Genomic DNA, 18,208 nt, shown 5'->3' with positions numbered 1-18,208 from the left:
AAGAGGGAGAGGCAGACTGCCCACTAAGCAGAGAGCCTGACATGGGGCTCAATCCCAGGACCTCAAAATCATGACCTGAGACACTTAACTGACTGAGCCACCCAAGCGCCCGTGTACTATTTTTTGTAAGACTGATTTATTTTAAGAGAGACAAAGAAAGAGAGGGTGTGAGCCTCTCTTTCTCTCAGATGGACAACTGTAGCCTTCAACAAAACAGCACTCTGGGGAAGAGAGAGAATATGATTTCCAGAGGTACTATAGTATTTGCATACCCAGTTTTCAACAACAACAAAAACACAAAGAATACAAAGAAACAGGAAAGTATGGCCCATTTAAAGGGAAAAAAAATGAGTTAAACTGTCCCTGAGAAAGCCTACACATTGGACTTACTGGACAAAGACTTTAAACCAACTATCTTAAATATGTTCTAAGAGCTAAAGTAAACCATGGACAAAGAACTAAAGGAAACCAGGAAAACAATGTATGAACAAAATGAGAATATCAATAAAGAGATGGAAATTATGAAAAGCCACTAAATAGAAATTCTGGAGCTGAAAAGTACAACTAAAATAAAAAATTCATTACAGGAGTTTAACAAATTTAAGCAAACTGAAAAAAGAAATAGCAAACTTGAAGACAGAACAATTTATCCAGTTTGAAGATAAGAAAGAAAAATGGGGGGCACCTGGGTGGCTCAGTCGTTAAGCGTCTGCCTTCAGCTCAGGTCATGATCCCAGGGTCCTGGGATCGAGTCCTGCATCGGGCTCCTTGCTCTGCGGGGAGCCTGCTTCTCCCTCTCCCACTCCCCCTGCTTGTGTTCCCTCTCTTGCTGTCTCTCTCTCTGTCAAATAAATAAATAAAATCTTAAAAAAAAAAAAAAAAAGGAAAAAAGCAAGCAGAGGCTAAGGGACAGGTGGAGTATCATCAAATGCAGTAAGATATGCAAGCAACCAATACATGTACTGTTTACCACGTACCAGATTATTCTAGTAAGATAGGTATACTAGTATTCCCATTTTTTAAAATGAAGAAACTGACACACAGTGAAGTTAAATAACTTGCCCAACATAACCTGACTCGTAAGTAGCAGAGCTGAGTTTTAACCAAGGCAGTCTGAATTCAAAGTCTGCACTTTATACCACCATATTATGTGGCCTCTATTTCCCCTGTCTGGTATACAAAATAGATTATAGAGGATCTTTATGATTGGCATGGGTAGTCAAGAGTCTGATATTGGTCTACAGAGAATAACAAAGAATGAAACAAATCATGGTGGTGGAAGGAGAGGGTAGATAAGGGAAACTACCATTCCTCAAGGTAAAAGTCACAAGCAGATTTATCAGGCCTTTTGCTACCATTTGTCAGGCATTTAGAGTGTTATGTCGGGAAGGGAAAGAATGAAAAGAGGCTTAAGAAGTAATTTAAACTTTTCTGAGTTTTGCTGTTAGGTCTGGACTAAAATATCACTTTGCTTCCATGGTGTAGGGTCAATAAAATCACCGACTCTTCTCCCAACCAAATTGCCTCTATCTTAATTTCCCTTATTCAGCTATAGAGAGATGGGTCCTGGTAGCTCTAACATGTTCTGAGTTTGTTATAAGTTTATTCTTCAACAAACAATTATTTGGTGCCAAACACTAGGTGCTAGGTGCTGTCGAAATAAAAACAACAACAAACAGAATCTTACTTCTAAAGAGGATAAGAGAGAAAAATTTTAAATCTACCTGGTATGGTTCAGAGGGAGCCTAGAGAAGGCAGTAGTTCACTCTCTCTAAAGTTGGTAAATCGAGTACAGACCATCCAAAACTGTCTACAGAATGTCAGTTCTCTATGGTTCAACCTAAGAGATGATATTTGAGATAGTTCTTGTTGGGTGGAGGGGATAAAGAAGGGCATCAGAGGAAACTGTGAAGGAAACATATCCCTTAACTTCTAGGGAACACAGTGTGTTTCTCAAACTTATTCATAAAAAGCATCAGAAGATAAAGCACATACCTAACACTTTGATTTTTCCAGTTGATTTTTCCTACCTCATAACTAGTTAAAAGTTTAGAGAATCTTTTCTTGAATTCTTTAATAGTAATCCTTTTGCCAAACTAAAGAATCACAAAAATGTAAAAACTCTCCTAATCATAAAATAACCATAGATAACAAAATGTTAGAAACTCTGGTACACATTGCATTATACATATCTCAGATTTCCTGGATTAACTAGGAACCATAAAAACTGTGAAGGTTTCCCAAGAGTGGTTATTTAAAAGTTATGATTTTGTGTGGCATCTTCCATGGGATTAGTCATGAGTGGCAAATAAAGGTTGCCAAGTCTAAACTACTTAGATGCTCAATGGTGTTTAACTTTTAGTGGCCTTGATAAACAACTTAGGTGGCAGGTTATTTATTTATATATATCTTATTTATTTGAGAGAGAGAGTGTGAGCATGAGCAGGGGGAGAGGCAGGAGGAGAAACAGACTCCCTGCTGAGCCGGGAGCCCAATGTGTGACTCAATCCCAGTACCCTGGGATCACGGCCTGAGCCGAAGACATGCTTAGGAAGGCAGACGCTTAACCGACTGAGCCACCCAGGCGCCCCTTGTTTGTTTTTTTAACCCACAAAACTTCTTTCATTTGTTTAACTCATCATTATGTGGCTGCAAGCAGTGAGCTAGATCTTGAAAAACCATGTTGGGAAAACAAGTTGGTCAAAAAACTTGCTTCTAATTAGGCTGTAGATTTACTGCCAATTTCGCTTAACCACTGAATTTTGGCTGTAAGAAAGAAAGATTAGAGTTACCTTTTTTTTTTTTTAAGATTTTATTTATTTATTTGACAGAGACACAGCAAGAGAGGGAACACTAACGGGGGAGTGGAAGAGGGAGAAGCAGGCTTCTCGCTGAGCAGGGAGCCCGATGTGGGGCTTGATCCCAGGACCCTGGGATCATGACTTGAGCCGAGGGCAGATGCTTAACGACTGAGCCACCCAGGCGCCCCAGATTAGAGTTTTCTACCTCACTGAATGGATGAATAAATTTCACTGCCAGATTCAAATTCCTAAACTCCTAATAGCACAAAGCTCTAGTATACTCTTAATTAAACTAATTGCATTATGTGAGAGATCAAGCAAATACACAGAAAACAAATCAGCTGAGCCATTTTGTCTGTGCTTGTTTAGCCATATTTTCCTCCCTACTTTCTAGTCTCCACATTCCCACTTTCAAATCTCCAATAACAAATACTTTATTGGAATATATATTAAGGCTTCTACTGTTGTCCTTTAATGTTAAAGGTGCCAGTATAATGGTTTCAGTTCTTCTGTGAAGTTTAAACTATTCTCTAAAATCATTGTTTTGTTTTTCCCCATGGTTATTAAGAAGCACAGTCTGTTATACAAAAACCAAAGTGAATAAATGGGCATATGCCAACCAAATAGTGGTACAGCCAGGAAATGACTTGATGTGAGGTTAATACAAAAGCTCTTTTTAACCTATGGAAGAATATAGCTTTTCCTTTAAGAAGAAAGAAAATAATTTATAGAAATAGTCTATTAATATTCACATGTAAGTGCTTGTTTTCATAATTCTACTGCTTAACATTTAATATTCTTAATTTAATACTACTCAAAATAAAGAAAAATTTGGAAACCAAAACCTTCTCCTAGCCCACTTGCAAACTTTTTCTGCAAGGGGTCAGAAAATATTTTAGGCTTTTGTCCCTAACTCATCTTACATGGGAAAATGCACACTCTTCTTTAAACAAGGAAAAAATGTTTTTGAAATTCAGGGGTAGGAGGGAGTAGGTGAAGAGCAGGTGAAAAGGCAAGAGAGGGAGCAATTAAAAAACACGCAGATATAGTCAAATAGAAAAAGGATTAACTTCATTAGGTTACCTTCTGTGGATCTCAATTCTTCTTCTGTTGAAGTATTTTTTATACCCAGGTTATCATCACTGTCACATTCTGTAAGGCAGAATCAATAAATGCAAATTTATTTCTGAAAAAGTTACTGTGCCGTAACTTATGTATTCTCAAACAATCTTATTTTCGATGACCACTTCCATACCCAAGCTTACTAATTACAATTCATTATTATACCTCTTTCCTTGTAAGTTTGCTTTTTAAAAATTCTTACCAAATACTACTTAAATTAAGGGGGGGGAGCTAATGAAATAGTCAACTTAATTTTAGCTTTGTATTCAAATCATTTGAAAAATTTCTTTTAGCACAACTGTTGATGAAATATAAAATTCTATTATTTAAAAAACTGGAAATTAAGAAAAGCTAGTATGCTTGTTTAAATCCAGTAAATAAATTCCAAAGTTTAATTTGCATGAAATCATCTTAAAAATTTTTAAGAATGGTAAGATAAAACTCTTATTTTGAAAATCATGCATTCATTGCTACAGAGACCATGGGTTTAAATTAGCAATACCTCTGCATGGCACAAACTCACTTACCTGACATCTTAAATACTTTCATAATGAAAGACCTAAGTCTATAAAAATGACATTGGCTGACCAGGTATTGCCAAAGTCACTTAAAATTTGAACCAGTGACCAAATATTGGATTTATCACTTTAACTACATTTAAGTCAATATATACATCACAGTGACTGAATCAGGGTTTAAATAACTGAATATAAGTCATATGGACATATTTGATTCTGTGGAAAATATGTAAAAATTCAAATATACATTTAAAAGATAAAGATTTTTTAAGTGTTTATATTATAAATGAAAACCACTATATTTCACTTTGCTGCAAACATTTGTTTAAGTCATCTTTTGCCAGTCTAGCAAAAATATTGTTGTTGTTGTTGTTTTTACAATCTGTTATATACACCTAGGAATTCAAGTATTTCAAGCAATGTTTTAGGGAAATAAAACATTGCATTGACAACCTGAAGAACAATAAATTAAGCCTTAATGTAAAACATTAGAAATAAAGAGAAAGTACCCAAGGTTTTTGTTATTACAATTCAAAGTTAATGCCAGTCAAAAGAAGCATGTCTTAACTGGACTAAACAATTCATCATTGCATACAAGGCCTAAGGCAAAACTGTAGGTTTGAATCACAAGGATCAGCATGAGTCTCAGCTGCAAAAATTAAAAAGGTTTCCTTTCCCTTAAACAGCACCCCCTGAAGAGCAGAGAAAATCATGAATATTCTTTCCTATTTTCATTACCTTAAAAAGAATTGTATCATATAGATTTTTAGGATGTTGCCCAAAGCAACAACCTATAGTCGGTCTCATTAACAGGCTGAAGAAACAGGCAGACAGACTTAAAATTAAGTTCAACAATTATTTTATATAATGTCTCCTGGATAGAGCACGATGCTACTTCAATCAGCCACATTTTCACAGCATAGGTGAACTTTTCTGTTCAATATTTAAGATGGTTTTAAAAATCTGTGTAATTGGGGCGCCTGGGTGGCTCAGTTGTTTAGCATCTGCCTTCGGTTCAGGTCATGATCCCAGGGTCCTGGGATCGAGCCCTGCATCGGGCTCCCTGCTCGGCGGGAAGCCTGCTTCTCCCTCTCCCACTCCCCCTGCTTGTGTTCCCTCTCTCGCTGTGTCTCTCTCTGTCAAATAAATAAATAAAATCTTAAAAAAAAAAAAAATCTGTGTAACTGATATGGCTCTATAAATACCAACTATACTTAAGGCTTCCTTCCACCCATTCATTCCAAAATGAAAACATAACGTAAACAGATATGACAAAGTCCTAGGACTTGTGGTGTTCATATTCAAAAAAAATTATCTTAAAGCATAGTAAAATCTGTTTTCAGTGTGAATTCACTAATTCATAATATCTTCTGTTCAAGTTCATCCTTGTAATACCTAAGAAAAAATATCTAGGTAAGTTAATACTTCACATAAAACTGCAAGGAAGATGTTTAACTACTAAAGAATTATAAGCAACTGAACACAGAAAACTGTGTTTTTGTTTTGTTTTTTTTTTTTAAAGATTTTATTTATTTATCTGAGACAGAGAGAATGAGAGAGAGCAAGCACATGAGAGGGGGGAGGGTCAGAGGGAGAAGCAGGCTCCTCGCCGTGATGCAGGACTCGATCCAGGGACTCCAGGATCATGACCTGAGCCGAAGGCAGTCGCTTAACCAACTGAGCCACCCAAGTGCCCGAAAACTGTGTTTTTAAAAAGAAAACTTTACAGAAATCAAGTCAATGTTCTTCAACTAAGTTACAAGATCTGGCTAAGTTGTGTTATATTTAAGAGCCCACAGAATTTTTTATATAAGCAATTGTCACCAATGATATAGTAAAAAATGGTAATGCAGAAATTCAGTCACAGAAAAGTGGGGCTGAGATAGGGGCTTCTTTGTTTAATTATGAGATAAAAGGGAATTTACTTCATTGTGCTGATCACTTTCCTTAGCTATGTTTAACATATAATCAGAAATATCAGAACCCACAATCAAACCTCTTTATTTTCTGCCCCTCCCATGCATCTTCCTAAATGTTATTAAAAAAAAACACCACCACAACTCTTATATTTGGTATCTTTACACAAACTCTGCAATGTCATTACACTGCAGCAAAAAATCTCTCATTATATTTTTCAAGGAAATGGTTAGAGTCAATGATTCACATTGAATTCTCTACATCACAAAATCAGACATTTGTGTCAGTAAAAGCCTCAGCCTTAGCAGGAGATACTGATAAGGAGAAAAATACGCAGGTAGCTTATTTTAACCTTTCTGGACCTCTGCTCCCTCATCTATGAAATGGGACAAGCTAACACATCCTACCTCTAAGTGTTGCAAAGAGAATTAAATAACATGTGGAAGTTATTCTTTAAACATGTTTTTAAACGTCTTCAAACATTACAAATATAAAAAATAGCTAGCATTAGTGGCTGGCACATTATAGCCTTCAATAAAGATTAGTTCCCTTTTGGGGAGTCTGGGTGGCTCAGTCAGTTAAGCATCTGACTCTTGATTTTGGCTCAGGTCATGATCTCAGGGTTGTGAGATGGAGTCCTGCCTTGCCTTGGGTTCGGCGCTGGGCATGGAGTCTGCTTAAGATTTTCTCTCTCCCTCTGTCCCTCCCTGGAGCCTCCCTCTCTTAAAAAAAAAAAAAAAAAAGTTCCCGTTCTTTTATTTTTACATTTTTTTTAAAGTAAGTTCCACACCCAAAGTGGAGGCCAACATGGAGCCCAACGCAAGGTCTAAAATCATGACCCAGAGAGCAAGGCGTGAGCTGAAATCAAGTCAGATGCTTAACCAACTGAGCCACCCAGGTGCACCCCCCGCCCTTCTCTTCTTTAAAACATTCAAAGATTTTATTTATTTGAGAGAGAGAGGGTGCAAGAGTGTGCGGGGTGGGGTGGGAGGGGTAGGAACAAAAGGGAAGGAGCAGAGGGGGAGGGAGAGGGACAAGCAGATTCTGCACTTAATACAGAACCAACTTGGGGCTGGATCCCATGATCCTGAGATTATGACCTGAGCCAAAACCAGGGGTTAGTAGCTCAACCAACTGAGCCACTCGGGTGCCCCTCTTCTTTAAAACATTTAAGTGACAAGTTATAACCGCATTTTTGGAATATGACTCGAGTTAGAATCAACATATATTTGTGAATAAAATGTAAAAGGTCTAAAAGAAGAGAAAGTCTACCTGGCTCCTCTGATTAGAATTACTAGAAAGGATCCATGTATCTTGGCAAGTTTTAAAACAGTGAGGAGTACACTATAAAACAGAACTGATAAAGGGTAAGAGGGCCAAAGGTGTCAATTAAGGACAGATTAATAAATGTTTTAAAATATCTCTACAGGGATTTATATTTATACATTTATCCTGTGCTGGAATCCTGATGCTTAGAAGGAGAGAGATTTTTATAGGGCAAAAGCCATGACATTTTCAAATCTCAAACTTAAGTCTATAGGCTAACTTTGCTGCAAAAAGTAAATGACTTACCCTAAGTCAAAGATCTAAAAAAGTACCAGTAGTAAAGCTACTTAGCTGTTCCCTCCATGCCAAGCTAAAACGTAATACCTTATGGCCAACTGACTGGACATTCATATCATTCATATCAGCCACTCTGAATATCTTTATTTTTACTGAGATAAACACCTCCTGAAAAAAACCTTCAATTAACTGAAAAACTGGCAAAGACTAAAAATAAGATACCACATAATCACTGATTCTCATGACACTATTCAATAGATTCTTCCTTGTTTATACAGGAAGCTCCAGTCTAATATCACTTTCTGGTCCTACTAATACAAAATTTCTGAAAAGTTAGAAAGAAATAAGAGGTTCAAACTTTTATCATTTGTCTCTGCTATGGTGGAGATTTAAAAAAACTGAAAAATCAGCAGACTGTCTCTAAATCAATGATTAATATAAGAGAACTTCTCACTGGATGTTACTTACAGTATGAACTGCTGTCATATCCTAAGGAGAGTTTTGTGGTATGGTTGGTAACTAGGAGCCTTGAGACCACAAATCCCCTGAAGTTGCATGTGATATTATATATACATGTCCATTTTTGAGGAAAGAAGCATTGAAAGCTTTTGTCAGATTCTCAAAAAGGTCCACTGATTCCCACCCCAAAACCACACTGCCTTAAGAAACTGTCTAGCTGTCAAATCTGAAGATAGGAACACTGTGCTAATAAGCTAGAAGGAAGGAGTTATCCTGGCATTCTTAGAGTAACCAAAAGTACCTAAAGGCCCAAGAAGAATTACAGTATTTGTGGACATTGAGAAATCTTCTAAGTCCCAACATGTATCAAATATTTTTAAACAAATACTATTATTCTACCATTTACAAAGCCACTTGTTAGGAAAGGTGATAGAATAAAGTTATCCAAGGACTGTTCTTTGATTTTCTCATTACAAAGTTCACTACTAGGCAACTTGATGTCTTTAAGTCTTCCATAAAAAAAAAAAAATTGTCTTAAACTGAATCTGAACATACTGTGATTCAGTATAACTTATTTTTTTGAATTTTAGAATTAGTTACAAAAGCATCTTCAAATCTAGGTCTAACTGAAACATCATGATTTAAGGACTATACATATCTCTGGCCACTTAGTTTTAATAATTCTCATTACTTTTAAAATGTAGTGGCTAGGGGCGCCTGGGTGGCTCAGTCGTTAAGCGTCTGCCTTCGGCTCAGGTCATGATCCCAGGACCCTGGGGATTGAGCCCCGCATTGGGCTGCCTGCTCCGCGGGAAGCCTGCTTCTCCCTCTCCCACTCCCCCTGCTTGTGTTCCCTCTTCGCTGTCTCTCTCTGTCAAATAAATAAATAAAATCTTTAAAAAAATAAAAATAAAAAATAAAATGTAGTGGCTATAGCACATGAAAAGATGCTCAACATCACTAATCATTAGGGAAATGGAAATGAAAACCACAATGAGATACCACTTCACACCCATTAGGATGGCTATCAACAAAAACAAACAAAACCTAGAAAATAAGTGTTAACAAAGATGTAGAAAAACTGGAACCCTTGTATACTCTTGGTAGGGATGTAAAATGATATAGTTGCTATGGAAAACAGTACAGAAATATCTCAAAAAATTAAAAATAGAACTAGCTTATGATCCAGCTATTCCACTTCTGGGTACATACTCAAAAGAAAGAAGAGCAAGGTCTTGAAGAGATATTTATACATCTGTGTTCATAGCAGCATTACTCACAATAGTTAAAAACATGGATTCAATGCAAGTATCCATTGATGGATAAATGGATAAGTAAAATAAAGTCTACACGTACAATGGAATATTGTTCAGCCTTAAAAAGGAAGGGAATTCTTACCTTTGCTATAACCCAGATGAAACTTGAGGACATTATGCTAAGTGAAACAGGCCAGGTACAAAAAGACAAATGCTGTATGATTTCACTTATATGAAGTATTTAGTCAAAATACTATAGAATGGTGTTTTCCAGGGGTTTTCCCTGGGAAAAGGGGAATGGGGAATTACTGTTAAATGGATATAAAGTTTCAGTTTTGCAAGATGAAAAGAGCTGTGAAAATGGATGATGGTGATGGCTGCACAAAATGTAAATGTAGGAAACACCTGAAGTACATACTTCAGAATGGTTAAAATGGTAAATCTTATGTTCTGTATATTTTACCACAATAAAAACTATTGGAAAGAAAAACTAAGGAAAAAAAAAAGTAGTGGCTAGGAATCATATTTTCTTCTTATGGTAGTAATAATAAAAATAGCTGCTATTTATTGAGCACCCATAGTACTTTATATGCTGTGCTAGATACTTTATACATATCACTAATTCTTAAGACTTTATAGATATAAAAAGTGAGGGTCAGAAAAAGTTGAGTAACTTGCCTGAAATCACACAGCAAAGAAGCAGCAAAGTTAGCATTCAAACCAAAGAAAGCCCATGCCCTTCTTTATGCACTGTACTATCTCTGCATTTCACAAAAATTCAGAATGAAGTACACAGGTGTCCCCAAAGAGCAGTAAATTCAAAAGAGCACTGAATATGAACGAATGATTAAAAAAACACCTAGCACATAGGGGTACTCAGAGGGGAACAATCAGCATATAATAATAACCTGTATCTTATCTCCAACCCTAATATACCCATGCAGACCTACTTATATGCAGCTCTCATTTCCAAATAAAGTTGGTAAGAGAAGCAAATCCCTAACAGTTTTCACAGTGACAATTACAAAAGAGATGTTCCCCAAAGCAGCAGCATAGGAAAAGGAGAAAAAGGGTCAGCCTTGGGTGGCAAAGATAAAAATTTAAGTACTTTACAGGATATTAAGTAGATGTTGTTAAGGACTGAGGACAGGATGGCAAAAGAATAAAAGAAAAAGATTAAAAAAAAAAAAAAAAGGCAGCAACCAAAGATAAGAAAAGCAGATGGATGAAAACAAAAATTACAGAATAGGAAGATAAAATTCAGTACTAAGGCATGACATAAATATGTAAAACAGAGTCGATTTCCCTTTAAAGAGCAGTTGGGCTAATAGATTAAGGATTCCTAAGTTTGCAGAAGTAAATCCATCCACTGTAATTCAGTGATGAGAGCAAAATTCTTCAGAATGGGTTTTCAATCAAGATGTGGCTCCGAACATGCTAAAAGAAAAAAATAGCTAGGAGGAGAGTTGGAAAACTTGGGGCATATAGTAAAAATGCCAAAAATAGGTTTTCATTGAGGTCATATATCAGTATCTTCAAATCTTAGTCATGGCTGCAAACCATTAGGATATTTAAAAATTTGTTCTTTTCTTCTACCATATTTCAGAAATTACGAAAAAAAACTCATCTGAATCCCTAGAATTGCATCCTTTCTTAAATACTTCTTAGTGAAACTGAACATAAGCACACTCTTTCACTGAACAATATCAGAAAGTCAGAGAAAACAGTGTAAATCCTGGGAATAGGACAGGAGGTACCAACCTCTTCCAAGGAATTAAAGATCTCTCAGGGCTTCATTTTTGTCCCTGTCAACCTCTTAAAATTGTCTTTTTTTTTTTTTTTTGCCATATTATTTATTGCTTTCTGGTTTAACCTATAAGCAATTAGCTTTCTGAAAAAGTGAAGATAAATTTGGTATTTTAGAAACAGTGAAAATCTGGATTCTGAGCTTTGCAAAACTGCACTAACATATGAATATATATTTTATATACATGAATACAGATTTTATCTAATAGATCAGAAAAGGCTCCAGAAAATTCTAGAACACTAAAGAATGAGAGAAAAGTAAAAAATAAGAAATATAGAAGTATGAGAACACGATGCTCTAGTGAGCAGCCAACAGTTCACTAGTGGACAGCAGTTTATTGGTTTCTCTCAGCAGTGAAGTCTCCTCCTCTTGGGCGGTTTGCACTGTGACTGCAGCTGCGTACCTTTGGTGGTATCAGATATGCTATTTAACAAGGCACACATCATATCTCCCTCTAAATGGTGAGGGTTTAGTATATGTGCTGGCCTCTGAGTCTTCTTAAATTGATTCTCTAGCTCCAGAAAACCTTGATCTCCTGAGAGGATGGTGAAAGGAATTTGCTTGGGTAGTTGTTCATCTAGACGGCCAGCCTAAGTTGGAACAAAATGCATATGTTGATAGAAATCAGTACTTGAGGTTTAAATTAAGTTACATCTATTTCAGAATAAACACATACCTAGAAAGGTGTATTTATTTAAGATTTTATTACTTTTAATTTTTTTAAAAGATTTTATTTATTTATTTGACAGAGAGAGACAGACAGCGAGAGAGGGAACACAAGCAGGGGGAGTGGGAGAGGGAAAAGCAGGCTTCACGCGGAGCAGGGAGCCCGATGCGGGGCTCGATCCCACATGACCTGAGCTGAAGGCGGCCGCTTAACCAACTGGGCCATCCAGGCGCCCCATGATTTTATTACTTTTTAAAATGAATCTCTATACCCAACGTGGGGCTTGAACTCAACCTTGAGATCAAGAGTTGCATGCTCCACTGACGGAGCCAGCCAAGCACCCCTAGAAAGATATATTTAGCTTGTTTTCTAGCTCCCACCAAAGTATGATATAAAGATCTCCTTCATAAATAAAATACGCCATATTTAATCAAATGTAAAATGCCATCAATTATCAGATATTTTATGTGCCACCAAGAAAGAAAAAAAAAAAAAGCCAAAAGAAGTACATAAAGCTGGAATGCTATAAGGGCTACATACTTAATCTAAGGGTAATACATAAGAAATAAATCTGCCATAGAGAGAGGGTAAGCAAGGTAATTTGCATAACTCAATCTTAGCACTGAACAAATGAAAAAGGAAATGTCTTATGGTTTAAAATGTAAGCAGCAGCCAACAAGTTTGCAGAGAGGGACAGTACCTGGCTGGCTTAGTCGGAAGAGCATGTGACTCTTGGTCTTGGAGGCATGGGTTCGAGCCCCATGCTGGGTGCAGAGATTACTTAAATAAATAAAAAACTTAAGGGGTGCCTCGGCGGCTCAGTTGGTTAAGGGTCCAACTCTTAATTTCGGCTCAGGTCACGAACTCAGGGTTGTGAGATGGAGCCCTGTGTCAGGCTTCACACTGGGCATGGAGCCTGCTTAAGATTCTCTCTCCCGCCCTCTCCCCTTGCCCCTCCCCTCTTTCTAAATAAATAAATAAATAAATAAACTTTAAAAAAACACACACAGAAATACCTAAAAAACAAATCTGCAGAGTAAATTCATGTTATCAGTGTGATACATAAATCCTTAAGCAGAGAATTTAATTTAAAATGGGTCTCAGGTTGGTAGCTTCTCTTAGGTGACTGGCAGAGAAGCAAATGCAAATCCCATCTAGACCAATGATGACTGTTAAGATGCCCCCCAATTTCAGAGATGTTAAAATGTCAAAGTATCTTAGCATACATGAAGTACAATGTCATCTCTTGACCGTTATTCTATAAATAGTTAAGGGTCTACAATGAGTAGCTGACAGTCTGCTAGGAATTGGGGAAAAAGGCAGTAAATAAGTATGATATGGGCCCTTGCCCTCATTAGTCATAAGTAGAACCCAATGCAGAAGATTTTATACAAAAATACAGCACTGAAGCATGCTCTATAGGTGTCATTACAATCCAAGTGGAAAGGAAATTCCAAATGGGTCCTAGATTCATGTTAGATTTTTAATAAAACACTCACTCACATGCATACATATGGCAAAATCAGCAGCATCTTTCCTTTTACTACAACGAGGATGAAGGAAGAAGCATCCAATCCTATTCAGGTAATTATAGATCTTACAGTTGAGTGGAGGCTTCCAATTGGTGTTTCCTCCTATTATTTTTAGAAAAGGCATAAATGATAGTCAAACAGAAAAAAAAAGAAGAAAAGAACACTAGATACAACTGAAAGCTCAATCATGAAAAAACACTATTAGAGAAAAATTTTTCTAGAGGGTAGGTACTAGATTAGAATGCAGAATTCAATTCTAGTATGGGTATCACCATTTTGTTGCTTTACAAAATCTGGGCAAAACAGGCCGACTTCCTTCAATCTGCCTATTCATCTGGAAACACAGAGGTATGTTAGTGAGAATCAAAAGTAATGTGTGTGATAAGACTCTGAATGGTATACTTCTATAAAACCGTATTAGTGGTTTTTTTCACAAATATGTCAAGGCTACTCAGTGGATAGAAATTATGGGTAATCAGCAAAGCTAAATTTACTAAAAGACTGTACTGGATAACTTTATCCAGGTCAGTACATTTCTATCTTAAATCCAATCCTCCTCATGTTGTTCCCTATCAAACATGAAGTTTATTGGATGTTCACTATACTAACCTTCTGTAAATCAAAGAAGTCTCTCTCCCTGTTTGGTCAATGGTTTGTAAAGAGATATTTAGATGAATACAGTAAGGATGAACTGAAGAGGCAGTTGTGGCATGTTGAAAATCATATTAGTTCTGTGGCCATGAGGCCCAACCAAGTTCAAAAGCTAACTCTACTATTTATTAGTTTTATACTTCGGAAAAAAAATAAACTCAGCATACTTTCTTATATTTAAAAAATGAGATAAATATAATAATCAGTAAACATGAATTAATACGAAGCATAGTACCTGGCACACTGCAGGTGTTGAATAAAGGCTTTTTCAGTATGTATCTAAAGATCCACAAACTTTAGGTCACCAAAGAGAATTAACATTTACCACACAGAAATGTAAAGAGAAAAATATTCTAGCAGAGTAGGTATAATGCAAAGTGACAATATTCTAATTATGTTTGTATGTTCTAATCAAGAAGGTTCAAGAGCAGTCCTTTTAACGTGAAACATATTCTAATGGAAAAAAGAGGAGAGGGTATAATTTCAAATGTTTTCCTTATCAACCATACCTTGAAAACCCCAAATAAATGTTCCTTGGTTAAGATGCCCTGGCAGATGACCAAAAAAGTTTGACCAGTTATCAAAATCTACAAAGACTATATGAGTCATGGTTCGCAGATAATCCAAATCTGGAAGCTCAACAACTTCTTCATCTGAGAAGAGAAAAACATTAACCTGAATTTGGTTAAGAATTAGCTAAAAACATTTTAATTGCTCAAGTTTAAAAGATATTAGAGACTATACAAAACTGTTAATTTTGAATATTATTAATTTCTAAACCTTTTCATGAAGTCCAAACTTGTACATGACACAGTATACTAACACCAGATAAAAAATATTCTGAACATTTCAAAAATTTCATTATTCTTTCTATATATACATGCCACTGACCCTAAAGCCTGCCTTTCTTTTTCTAATTTTTTTTTAAAAAGACCTATTTATTCAGCATCATGATGAGGGTATCACATTTAGCAATCAACAGCATAGGTGTTAAAAAAAAATCTGTAGGGCGCCTGGGTGGCTCAGTCGGTTGAGCGACTGCCTTCGGCTCAGGTCATGATCCTGGAGTCCTGGGATCGAGTCCCGCATCAGGCTCCCTGCTCGGCGGGGAGTCTGCTTCTCCCTCTGACCCTTTCATGCTCTATCTCATTCTCTCTCTCAAATAAATAAATAAAATCTTTAAAAAAAAAATCTGTATTAAAATCCTTTGTTGGAATGCTTTTTTCCATAGAAGAGAAACTAAACAATCTGTTATATTAGTCACAAATACAGTGCTTGAGATTTTTTGCCCATACACATGAGTATTGTCTCAAACATGTCTTTTTTGTAGCAGCTAGGCCCTGCCACCACTGTTTGGTTGAGTTCACAAATCCGTTGTAACATGCAGCTTCCCTGTCACCTCTCTGGCTCTTCTCTCCTGCTAAACTTCATTTCCTGGCAGTAATTAAAACTTTCTGCCACCGCTATGCCACTGCTTCTGCTGGAACCGCCATAGCCATGTTGGTTTTGTGGTTTGGAAAAGTACTGGCCTCCACCACCACAGGGGCCAGAGAGTCTGCCTCCAAAATTTCCTTCTTCCATGGGTCCAGAATTTCAAGATTGATTGGTTGTAATTGCCAAAATCATTACAGCTTCCACTACCTCCAAAACTGCTCCCATCATCACCAAATCCATTATAGCTAAGGATTTCTTTAAAAGTAATTTATACAAGGAATTTTTTAAAAAATAATGTACTGGAGGGATGCCTGGGCGGCTCAGTGGGTTAAGCATCTGCCTTCAGCTCAGGTCATGGTCCTGAGTCCTGGGGTAGAGTCCCTCATTGGGCTCCTTGCTCAGAAGGGAGCCTGCTTCTCCCTCTGCCTGCAGCTCCCCCTGCTTGTGCTGCTCACTCTCTTTGACAAATACATAAATAAAATCTTTAAAAAAAAATAATGTATTGGAGGAACTAGAAGACCAAGTTTTGAGGCTAAATAACCAAAATCTTGTACCCTCCATCAAAATAAAATTTCAAGGTTATCTGTTAAGAACTTCTCCCACCAGAAGTTTCTTTTCCCAATCTAGACTGATTTATTAGTAACCTGTTAGCTACGTTAAAAACCCTAGAGAGCAGAAATGAAATAAGCTACAACCCTGCTACCATAAAGTGGTGCATAAGAGGTCCTGGTAGCACACCAGCACCTCCCACCATAAACACATCTCTTCTTGGTTCTCTTAGATTCTTTCCTCTTCCACCATTTTCCAACTCTTGTTCTCCATCCCTCTCATTTCTTTCATACTTTTCTATAATGATAAGGCCTTGAAGTTTCTAGTGGTTAGCAATGTAAACCTTAATATTTTAAACTATTTTTAAAATGACTAGGTTTTACTCTACCTAATAGAGACTCCTTCAAATATACTACTGCCATCTCCTCCCCATTTCCAAGCCACCCATCTTCTTTTATCTTTTCTTAAAATTCTTAGTAATTGTAGGCGTCCCTGGCTAGCTCAGTCGGTGGAGTATATGACTCGATCTCCGGGTCGTGAGTTTGAGCCCCATGTTAGGTGTAGAAATTACTTTAAAAAAATTTTTTTTAATTCTTAGTTAACTGTAGATTTAGATACTACAATCATCTACCAAACACAGACCAACATAAATTCCCAAAAACTAATCGGAAAAACAAAAGAAAAGCACAAGAGAATATAAAAACAGTGTGACCACTGCTTTACTGTTTGAAGTAGAGCTGAATGGGTCAGTAGCAGGTCATGTAATCATTTCTTACATAAAACATGCCATGACTAAAGATGATACTGAGATCTACACATGCTATAGAGCAAGGCTGCATAAACTCAATAGTTCACAAAAATAGTTTATAAAAAAATTTTAGGGGCACCTGTGTGGCACAGTTCATTAAACGTCCAACTCTTGGCTTCGGCTCAGGTCATGATCTCAGGGTCATGAGATCAAGCCCTGAGTCGGGCTCTGTGTTCAGTGTGGAGTTTGCTTGAGTTTCTCTTTCTCTCGCTCCCTGTGCCCCTCCTGCTCATGCGTAAGCTTTCTCTCTAAAACAAATAAATCTTTAAAAAAACATTTTAGCCAAAATTTTCATATATCCTCACTGTCCCCACTATATATTGTATAATTTACCAAAATCTAATATTTATTTAAAAGAATATACACTTAAAATTATACTTCTAAATGAAATAAAAACATTGTACCCTTCTAGACTTACTTTAGTCTTATCACATGGTGCAAGAAGTCAAGTCTAGAGTAATTACAAAGGAATCTATACCTCAGTTTTCTCCCTGGTTTCTTGCTACCACTTGTAACTCTTTTTTTTTTTTTTTTAAAGATTTTATTTATTTGAGAGAGAGAGACAGAGCACAAGCAAGGGGAGTGGCAGGCAGAGGGAAAGGGAGAAGTAGGCTCCTCACTGAGCAGTGAGCCCGATGCGAAGCCTGATCCCAGTGCACTGGGATCATGACCCGAGCCAAAGGCAGATACCCAACCCACTGAGCCACCCGGGAGCCCCTGTAACTCTACTTCTAATTGCCATTTTAACTCTAAGTAATAGTTTTGCTTCCAAGAAAATCATAACAAAAATATACAAATTCTGAAGTGATCTTTAAGACTTCTCATACTTATAAAATTAGGCCAAAATATGAGGATGTGGAGGAAAAGGAATCTTTCCTTATACACTGCTGGTGGGAATGCAAACTGGTACAGCCACTGTGGAAAACAATATGGAGGTTCCTTGAAAAATCAAAAAGAAAATTACCATATAATCCAGTAATTCTACTCCTGGATAGTTACCCAAAGAATATGAAAATACTAATTCAAAAAGATATACGCATCCCTTTGTTAAATGCAGCATTATTTACAATAGTCAAATTATGGACACAACCCAAGTGTGCACTGATAAATGGATAAAGATGACA

The 18,208-nt window shown here is 36.8% G+C and overlaps 1 protein-coding gene across 3 annotated transcripts in view; it reads right to left on the bottom strand.

Annotated features, from left to right (window-relative positions):
• The window catches only part of ZNF451 (zinc finger protein 451), a 97,502-nt gene that overhangs the window by 10,281 nt on the left and 69,013 nt on the right, over positions 1-18,208 (bottom strand). Inside the window, exons 11-15 of one of the 3 annotated variants that reach the window (XM_034991312.1) lie at positions 14,803-14,946; positions 13,614-13,744; positions 11,847-12,033; positions 3,885-3,953; positions 883-1,840 (exon numbers count right to left, since the gene is read on the bottom strand). In XM_034991312.1, coding sequence (XP_034847203.1) covers positions 1,836-1,840; positions 3,885-3,953; positions 11,847-12,033; positions 13,614-13,744; positions 14,803-14,946 — 536 coding nt within the window. In that variant the 3' untranslated portion in view covers positions 883-1,835. Of the gene's footprint in view, positions 1-882; positions 1,841-3,884; positions 3,954-11,846; positions 12,034-13,613; positions 13,745-14,802; positions 14,947-18,208 lie in introns of those variants that run through there. The other 2 variants (XM_034991311.1, XM_034991313.1) reach the window with 2 other exon arrangements.

Source organism: Mirounga leonina, unplaced genomic scaffold, assembly GCF_011800145.1.
Source record: "Mirounga leonina isolate KUSES-001 unplaced genomic scaffold, KU_Mleo_1.0 Mir_53, whole genome shotgun sequence".
NCBI lineage: Eukaryota > Metazoa > Chordata > Mammalia > Carnivora > Phocidae > Mirounga > Mirounga leonina.
Note: the sequence above shows the minus strand (reverse complement) of the source record. Positions and strands in the feature narration are given on the sequence as shown.